The sequence below is a fragment of the Centruroides sculpturatus genome, unplaced genomic scaffold (assembly GCF_000671375.1).
Source record: "Centruroides sculpturatus isolate CEXI.00-Female unplaced genomic scaffold, Cexi_2.0 scaffold262, whole genome shotgun sequence".
Lineage (NCBI taxonomy): Eukaryota > Metazoa > Arthropoda > Arachnida > Scorpiones > Buthidae > Centruroides > Centruroides sculpturatus.
In genome coordinates this window covers 553,885-563,760 of record NW_019384536.1, presented here as the reverse complement: position 1 = coordinate 563,760, position 9,876 = coordinate 553,885, and the positions used below count along the sequence as shown (strand labels likewise).

General features: G+C 27.4%; 1 protein-coding gene across 4 annotated transcripts in view; it reads right to left on the bottom strand.

The window, feature by feature from the left end:
• The window catches only part of LOC111623253 (CD151 antigen-like), an 86,551-nt gene that overhangs the window by 55,739 nt on the left and 20,936 nt on the right, over positions 1-9,876 (bottom strand). For 2 of the 4 annotated variants that reach the window (XM_023365772.1, XM_023365775.1), the window contains one exon: positions 6,704-6,776. In XM_023365772.1, the coding sequence (XP_023221540.1) occupies positions 6,704-6,766 (63 nt within the window). In that variant the 5' untranslated portion in view covers positions 6,767-6,776. Of the gene's footprint in view, positions 1-6,703; positions 6,777-6,861; positions 7,017-7,328; positions 7,480-9,876 lie in introns of those variants that run through there. The other 2 variants (XM_023365771.1, XM_023365774.1) reach the window with 2 other exon arrangements.

Below are 9,876 nucleotides of genomic sequence, written 5' to 3'. Positions count from 1 at the left end.
GAACATGGAATTGGGACTTTTAATCATGCTTATGAAGGATTTGGACAAGCGCACAATGGGGGCTACCGGGTGGTGAGGGACGAGGCCCGAAAAATTCTTAGGTTTTTGACCGCCTGGATTTAATCTCGAATAGTAGCAGGAGGCCTTAATATTTAGTATTAAGGATAATTGATATAGGGAAAAAACATTACCTAAATTGCTACAGAAATTAAACATCTGGAACACGCTTTCAGTAGTATCGAGATAAGGTTTCTATATTTTGTTTGCTTAGTGAATATATAATAATTTAATTTAGATAAAAGTATAGAAGAAATTAAACGAAAAATAAAATATATATTTAAAAGTAGGCTTATTCTATTTTATTTTATTTTTTGTTTAATGGCAGGTAAGTTATTATTTGTGTTTCTCTCTCTCTCTTTGTTTCTCCCCCGCGCCCTACAGTCACTAGGCACTAATAGAATCTTATTATTATTATTTTTCGTATCCATCGTGGATTTGACCAGATCTAAAATTAAGGCAATCGGATAGTAAGGGACGGAATCACATAAAGCATCCTGTTGAAATTACTCAAGAAAATTTCTGAGGTTTCCAATGCAGATCGAGTTTTTATTCATGGAAGCCGGAGGGACTGCCGAGAGCTTGTATGGGGCGGGGATAGAGTGGACCGCCTCTATCTCTTAGAGGGCTCCTTTTGACATATTTTTTTTTTTTTCTTTTTTTGAATAAATGAAATACTTAGAATGTTTCTTTAGTAATAAAAAGAATCTTATAGATGTTATTTTTTGTTAGTAAAAATAACAGTCATTTATAGGAATAGGAACCTCTAAGGAACCCTCCAGACTGGAAAAAATCCCCAGCTTGCCGCTCCCTCTCGATGACCCAGGAAACAGGATAGTCAGAGGAAGTGAAGAAGCAGTTAACCTGTCGCTTAGATACGTCGGACGACAGGTTAACTGTTTCCTAAGTTATTGCTTCTCAGAATGATCCTAAACCGGAAACGGAAATGATCAGAAATGTTATTTTATCACGTCAAATGCAACCCGGTGTATTTCTTTCATAAATTAAGCATTCGTAGCGCCAGTTAATATATTAATAATTTCCCTTTCCGGTTCTTTTTTATATTACTATAATACATAACTATTTGATACGCTTCCTGTAATTTGAATAAATAATTTCAGTTACTGAAAAATAAGTTCTACGATAGAATTTCAAATTATGAAATTATATAGCCTGTACGTTAAATTATTGTATTTTACATATTGCTCAAATTAAATATTGAAGATTAATTATACCTTCACACCATTCGTAAATTATTTTATTCTATCATCATATGATTCAATTCAAAATCGATTGTAAAATACTTTGAATGCAGATAATTGATATAGATTATAGTAAAGAAAAATGATTTAATAAGTAGAGGATACAGTAGTGTAGCCAGAAAGGGGCCAATTGTCCCGGATCACCTTACTTTTGTAAGTAAATAAATGAGGAAAACATCAAATAAGTACAGGAAAAAGATTTAAACATGAAAATATATATATATAGGCCTATATATAGTTCTAGTGGTACAAGGGTGGATATAGGTTTTTCATGTTCTAAGTCATGCCTCCCTAATATCGGTTCTATTGTAGTTATCCTATAGGGAGATTATCACCATAAAATTTTGCATTATTATATTTATTTTTGTATAATTTAGCCTCAAAAAAGAAATATTTAATAGTTTTTTTATTATTATTGATATGTTAAATTGTATTTCAATAAAAAACAAAAGATTTTGAATAAAATAATTAACTTTAGTGAAAGTCGATTAGAAATGTTTTCTCAATTTAGTTATTTCTTAATTAATTAATTCATAATAAATTTAATAGAAAATTTATTCAGATTGAAGTAGTTTTACATATATTAAATCGCTAAATAATCGTTAAAAAATGCCACCTTTTCTTAAAAATTAGTTAAAATTCCATAATAAAAATTAATTATCATAGCATTAATTTATATCAATAAGTAATTTTCAAATTCCATGAAGAAAAATTGGATTGAGAGTCACATAAAGAACATTAAGTTTTCATTAGAGTAATACATTTATATGTAGTTAATTAAGGTTACACAACTAGAACCGATATTAGAATGGCTCTAATTAGAACGTGCGAAACCTATATTCACTCCTTTACCAATAGCGCTGTGAGGAAGAGTAAACTCTTTGATACTGTATAAACGTGTATATAAGTGCTTTTTCCCACATTCAAATCTTTTTTCTTTACTTATTTGATTTTTTCTTCGTTTATTTACTTACAAGGATAGGGGAACCAGGCACCTCTCTGGTTACGCTACATGTTAGTTATACTGAAAAAGAAGTAATTATAGATAAAATAAAACAAAATATAAACTACAAGTTAATTACACTCTTATGTAATTTGCTTATAATTTTCATTATTATTATTATTTTTATAAAGCTAACTCATAAAAGCAATTAAACTAATTTATAATGTAATTTCTCTGAATTAAATATTTAATTCTTATACAAATTAAATAAATTTCTCAAAGATGCATGCAAGAACCTATTTTACTTGAGTCTATATTGATACTTACTTTGATATTTCGTAGTTATTCAAGAAACAAATCCAATATTGTTAAAGAAATTCTAATGAAAGTAATATGTATATATTTAGATTAATTAGACAATATTAAATTAATAAAATTAATAATAAATTTATTCGCTTCGTATAAATAATATTTAAATGTTTTTTTATTAATTTAATTAATGTTAATAGACACTATAATGATAAAACTCTATTAACTGAATGGAAATTTTTCTTCAAGTAAGACTTAGATTCGTGTAGAAATTAAAAAATAAGCTGTAAAGTTAGTTTAAAAATTGTAAAATTTCTACGTATATACGTTTCGACGTCAAAAATATCAAAACTTTTATTAAATAGTTTATAAAATCGATATTAATAAATGTTTTCTTATAGAAAATATAAAATTCTCCCTAAAAAGCTCGTCTAATGTATTAAAATGCATCGTAATAAAGTCTTTTTATTAACTGTTAAATAGTTTTTCTATAAATTAAAAAAAATTTCAATACAGTTAAATTTAATATTAAAGAAATAACAAAAAAAATCTAATTAAATTTTACAGTTTTTTAAGTAAAAGTATTTTAAGTAAATAACTAACCTGTTATAAAATGAAAACTCTTAAACAATTTCGTATAAAACACGCAGCGAGCTTTGAAAACAAGTTGTGTTGATCAGAGTCGTTACCAAGACGACTAATGTGTGGTCCACGAGCTGAATTTTTACACTTTAATGTTTTGCAACAACCAATCAATAAAGAACGCTTCCTATCGTCACGAGAGAGGTGGGGGTGTTGCACATTATACGAGAATTATCTTCTACACTGCGTTCTACTTTGGTATGATAAAGCGTGGCTCCATTTTGAAGGATTTCTTTTGCATTATAGAATGAAAAAATTGAAATTAATTTATTGTAAAATGATAAATGTATCTAGTTATGAATAGCTATAATTTCATTAGTAAAATATATATCATTTTATATGAATTATCAATCATTCGTAAGAATTGATTCTACGAACTTAGAATTTAATTTATGGAATATATTTTAAATTCAATAGGATTTATGGAATCTTTGATGTATTATAGACAAAGTGGCCACTAGTAGGGACTTTTAATCATGCTTATGAAGGATTTGGACAAGCGCACAATGGGGGCTACCGGGTGGTGAGGGACGAGGCCCGAAAAATTCTTAGGTTTTTGACCGCCTGGATTTAATCTCGAATAGTAGCAGGAGGCCTTAATATTTAGTATTAAGGATAATTGATATAGGGAAAAAACATTACCTAAATTGCTACAGAAATTAAACATCTGGAACACGCTTTCAGTAGTATCGAGATAAGGTTTCTATATTTTGTTTGCTTAGTGAATATATAATAATTTAATTTAGATAAAAGTATAGAAGAAATTAAACGAAAAATAAAATATATATTTAAAAGTAGGCTTATTCTATTTTATTTTATTTTTTGTTTAATGGCAGGTAAGTTATTATTTGTGTTTCTCTCTCTCTCTCTCTCTCTGTTTCTCCCCCGCGCCCTACAGTCACTAGGCACTAATAGAATCTTATTATTATTATTTTTCGTATCCATCGTGGATTTGACCAGATCTAAAATTAAGGCAATCGGATAGTAAGGGACGGAATCACATAAAGCATCCTGTTGAAATTACTCAAGAAAATTTCTGAGGTTTCCAATGCAGATCGAGTTTTTATTCATGGAAGCCGGAGGGACTGCCGAGAGCTTGTATGGGGCGGGGATAGAGTGGACCGCCTCTATCTCTTAGAGGGCTCCTTTTGACATATTTTTTTTTTTTCTTTTTTTGAATAAATGAAATACTTAGAATGTTTCTTTAGTAATAAAAAGAATCTTATAGATGTTATTTTTTGTTAGTAAAAATAACAGTCATTTATAGGAATAGGAACCTCTAAGGAACCCTCCAGACTGGAAAAAATCCCCAGCTTGCCGCTCCCTCTCGATGACCCAGGAAACAGGATAGTCAGAGGAAGTGAAGAAGCAGTTAACCTGTCGCTTAGATACGTCGGACGACAGGTTAACTGTTTCCTAAGTTATTGCTTCTCAGAATGATCCTAAACCGGAAACGGAAATGATCAGAAATGTTATTTTATCACGTCAAATGCAACCCGGTGTATTTCTTTCATAAATTAAGCATTCGTAGCGCCAGTTAATATATTAATAATTTCCCTTTCCGGTTCTTTTTTATATTACTATAATACATAACTATTTGATACGCTTCCTGTAATTTGAATAAATAATTTCAGTTACTGAAAAATAAGTTCTACGATAGAATTTCAAATTATGAAATTATATAGCCTGTACGTTAAATTATTGTATTTTACATATTGCTCAAATTAAATATTGAAGATTAATTATACCTTCACACCATTCGTAAATTATTTTATTCTATCATCATATGATTCAATTCAAAATCGATTGTAAAATACTTTGAATGCAGATAATTGATATAGATTATAGTAAAGAAAAATGATTTAATAAGTAGAGGATACAGTAGTGTAGCCAGAAAGGGGCCAATTGTCCCGGATCACCTTACTTTTGTAAGTAAATAAATGAGGAAAACATCAAATAAGTACAGGAAAAAGATTTAAACATGAAAATATATATATATAGGCCTATATATAGTTCTAGTGGTACAAGGGTGGATATAGGTTTTTCATGTTCTAAGTCATGCCTCCCTAATATCGGTTCTATTGTAGTTATCCTATAGGGAGATTATCACCATAAAATTTTGCATTATTATATTTATTTTTGTATAATTTAGCCTCAAAAAAGAAATATTTAATAGTTTTTTTATTATTATTGATATGTTAAATTGTATTTCAATAAAAAACAAAAGATTTTGAATAAAATAATTAACTTTAGTGAAAGTCGATTAGAAATGTTTTCTCAATTTAGTTATTTCTTAATTAATTAATTCATAATAAATTTAATAGAAAATTTATTCAGATTGAAGTAGTTTTACATATATTAAATCGCTAAATAATCGTTAAAAAATGCCACCTTTTCTTAAAAATTAGTTAAAATTCCATAATAAAAATTAATTATCATAGCATTAATTTATATCAATAAGTAATTTTCAAATTCCATGAAGAAAAATTGGATTGAGAGTCACATAAAGAACATTAAGTTTTCATTAGAGTAATACATTTATATGTAGTTAATTAAGGTTACACAACTAGAACCGATATTAGAATGGCTCTAATTAGAACGTGCGAAACCTATATTCACTCCTTTACCAATAGCGCTGTGAGGAAGAGTAAACTCTTTGATACTGTATAAACGTGTATATAAGTGCTTTTTCCCACATTCAAATCTTTTTTCTTTACTTATTTGATTTTTTCTTCGTTTATTTACTTACAAGGATAGGGGAACCAGGCACCTCTCTGGTTACGCTACATGTTAGTTATACTGAAAAAGAAGTAATTATAGATAAAATAAAACAAAATATAAACTACAAGTTAATTACACTCTTATGTAATTTGCTTATAATTTTCATTATTATTATTATTTTTATAAAGCTAACTCATAAAAGCAATTAAACTAATTTATAATGTAATTTCTCTGAATTAAATATTTAATTCTTATACAAATTAAATAAATTTCTCAAAGATGCATGCAAGAACCTATTTTAGTTGNGGAAAATCTTCAAAGTTAAATTTATGCTTTCTCATTATTAATGCATGCCCAATTTATAATTCATCATAACTAAGAAAAAATAATTAAATAAATAAAATCTGATCAAACAGTTTAATTTTCAACTAATTTATGGATCAGACTTTGTTCAAATTTTAGTTTTATTTTCTCAATATTCATTACATTATAAAACTAAGAGGAAAAATAGTAAAATTGAGGGTAAAATTTTATACCGTTTACAGCAGAAGTTACTTTTAGATAATTTGTTTATATACGTATACATACAAATAACCTAAAAGTAACCTCTACTAAGTTTATATATCTTTTAAATAATGCAATTGTCATTAATAAATTGGTACTTAATTAAAATTTGATGTAAAATTACTCTCTCATTATAACTTTATTAATTAATGGATAAATTTAAATAGGACATTACGCAAAGTAACGTATTTTAATAGAAACTTACCAAAATGACGAAATTTGCCGCGAACAATGCATATTTGATGGCTTTCCCCATTCCTTCCACCATTTTCGTCTATCTGAAATATAAATCACGTCATTTTACAGTTACAATAAGTGAAACGACAGTTTATTTTTTTATTTAAAACGTTTACTAGTCGCTACCTTTTAAAATTTCTTTCTTATATACATGTTTTTTCACTCAGAATTAAAATCATTCAAAATTCCTTTCATTGACAGGTGAGGAATCAATAACCACTAGCAGCACCTAGCGGTCTGGCACGAAAGCTCAAAAATGTTTGTTAGTGATTAAAGTGCCGCTGAAATAATTAACAAGTTTTCGGGAAAAAATAATAAATTAAAAATAAATTCTCCTTACGAATACGGATTATTTTAATCGTTTTCGTATATATTTATTTTCTTAAATCGAAAATTTATAAGAGACACCTATAGTGTTATTACGTAAGTAGGCTTGTAAATTATTTCGATTTTATAAATTAAAATTTTACAAAAATAAGCGCTTTTCGTTTCTGTTTTTATTTTAAATTATTCTTATTAAAGATAAATAAAATAATAAGTAACGACTTATATTATAAGTTTTAAAAAAAAAGAAAAAATATATATAGGAATACCTGAATGATAGTGACGTAACTAACCTAAAGTTCAAACTAGTTTTAAAATTAAACGGTTAAATCTATTATTATCAGTAGAAAAATGAAGTAAACTCGAAGAAAGTTAAGGTGTGAGGCTTTAAATGTTTTTTTGCCACATCATGGTATTATTTCTAGAATTCCCAATTGCGAAATATTCCACGCCACGTGATAAGTCAACAATGAAAATCCGGATCGCATTAATCATACAGGACTGACCCAACATAATGTTAACTTTTACCAATAACTTTTGAAATAATCTTAGGTGGAGTAATGAAAACAGAATCATGTCAAACAACCAATTTCTATACGCGCTTTTACGTCCATCAGAGACTTTAATTGTAAAGTTTTTCCTCTAACCAGCCAAGAAGGAAAAAATTGTATATTTTTAGAACCATTCTATCATATTCATTGTTATCGCATTTAATAAAGTGACGCTTGATGTTTCTCGCGTTAATGGTTCCACATCTATATCTTTAAAAGAAAAAAAAAAACAAACTTTAAAAATAAAGACTAAAAGTTTCTAAGTAGGAAGTTTTAAACTTCAAATTTGACATTTTAATAACTCGAAAAAATAATTTCTAATTACTTCTATTAAACATTTGAACTTATTTTAAAGAAATTAGATTTTTTTAATAAAAAATGCGAGGCCTCAATCTTGAATTAAGGAATGTTCATTAATTAATTACAGTTTTTGAGCCACTTTTAATCCATCTCCCTCCCTTCCTGTTGGGTATAGTTGAGGCAATGAGAGGTAGACGGCTCCTTATCATTTTTAAGCTATGTTTTAATATATTTTTAAACTTATTTTTTTAATTAATAAATACATTTTTAAACTAAGGGAAAAAATATATATTTATTTTTTAGTATATTTAATTCCTGTTTAAACTAAATTTTAAATGCTTAGTTCTCGGGTGCGTTAATAGATGGTGTTAGTTGCATGAAATGGTTAAGCAGCAATAAATTATCTGAGAATTTCTCAGCCGGTAGATCGCGACTTCTCTGGTAATGTCAAGAGATTAGGAAAGCTTAATGATGAAAAAAATGCAATTTTCTTCAATTAATTTACATTGCTATATAATTTTATACATTTTTTTTAACACAATTAAAATATTAAGTGGTGTTTGAAGTGTGGCTAGTAATTCGAGGCATTAAATTATTTTAAAAAGTTATTTATGAAAAAGTGGAATTTAGATTATTATAGAAAATTCATTCTAACAGAGAAAGCGACCTATAAATTCCCACTGTCGTCTGTTTGTCTGTCTGTCTTTCCTTAATCGCGATAACGAAGTTAGATAGATCAAAGAGGAGAACAAATATGGAACCTTAAGGGCAAGATGTCCCGATTAACATAACTTCCGATGCGAACTGGAAGTTATGTTATTTCATTTCAAAAATTTTTCCCGGAAGATATTAGATAGATGGAAAAGTATGATGTATAGGGGCAGCCACTACTAATTTGAGGTGGAGAGCTTATATTTTAAATTAAATAAATTAAAAATATGATTAAAAATTGCAGTAATGCATTGTGACCATGTCACAATAAATAATTGCTCGTTTCCCTAATATATAGTTGTAGGATCTCAAAGAAAAAAGTGGGAAAGTCTCCGTTTCGTGTGCTGAAATCCTGGCCCATCATGGGCTGTCCCCATTGTACAGTATGTTTGGCCGAACTCATGGAATGGAAAATGGTTTTCTTAGTGCCACAGAGCAGAAAGAGTACCAAAAACCCTATTCTTTCATGGTATTGCTTTCGAAAACAATCTTCATATTTTTATTTTATTTTATTTTTGTATAAAGCATTCAATAAATTCATATTTTATTATAATTAAAAATTAGAAGTAAACATGGCATATATTAATTATTATTATTATAAGCAAAATATTTTAAATTAATAATAGTTTTATTGATGAGTATTTCTTAGTATTCTTAGAACTTTTATAAAATTAAATTATTTAGTGTTTTAACAAATGATGTTTTAATAGAAGTAATATTGTTGCAAAATATGAAAAATTTAATATAATTCATCTTAAAAACGTAAATTCTATAAATATACAATGAGAAACTGTTTTTGAGACAATAAAAGTATTTTTAACATTCGGATCGAGGAAAATAAATATACAGTATAATAAGGATATGGTATATAATTTGTATATACTGCACAATATATAGTATGTTTTGCATACAATACATTAAATATACTGTATTATGTATAATGTGCAGCATACATTATATACTTAAAATGTACATGTATATATTATATATATTTTCTGTATATAATGTAAGCAATAGTGTTATAGCAGTTTAAAATACTGATTCAGTATATGCAGAATGCAGTGTATAGATTCACAATTTATAAACTTATACATAAACACCATAACAAGCTGTTTAAACTCATTAAATAATTTAACATATATAATTCACTGTATGTCAATGATCAATCGAAAAATTTAAATATAAAACTTCAAATTATAAAGAATAACATTTATTTCATATATAAATTATTAATTATATTATTAAAATATTTATT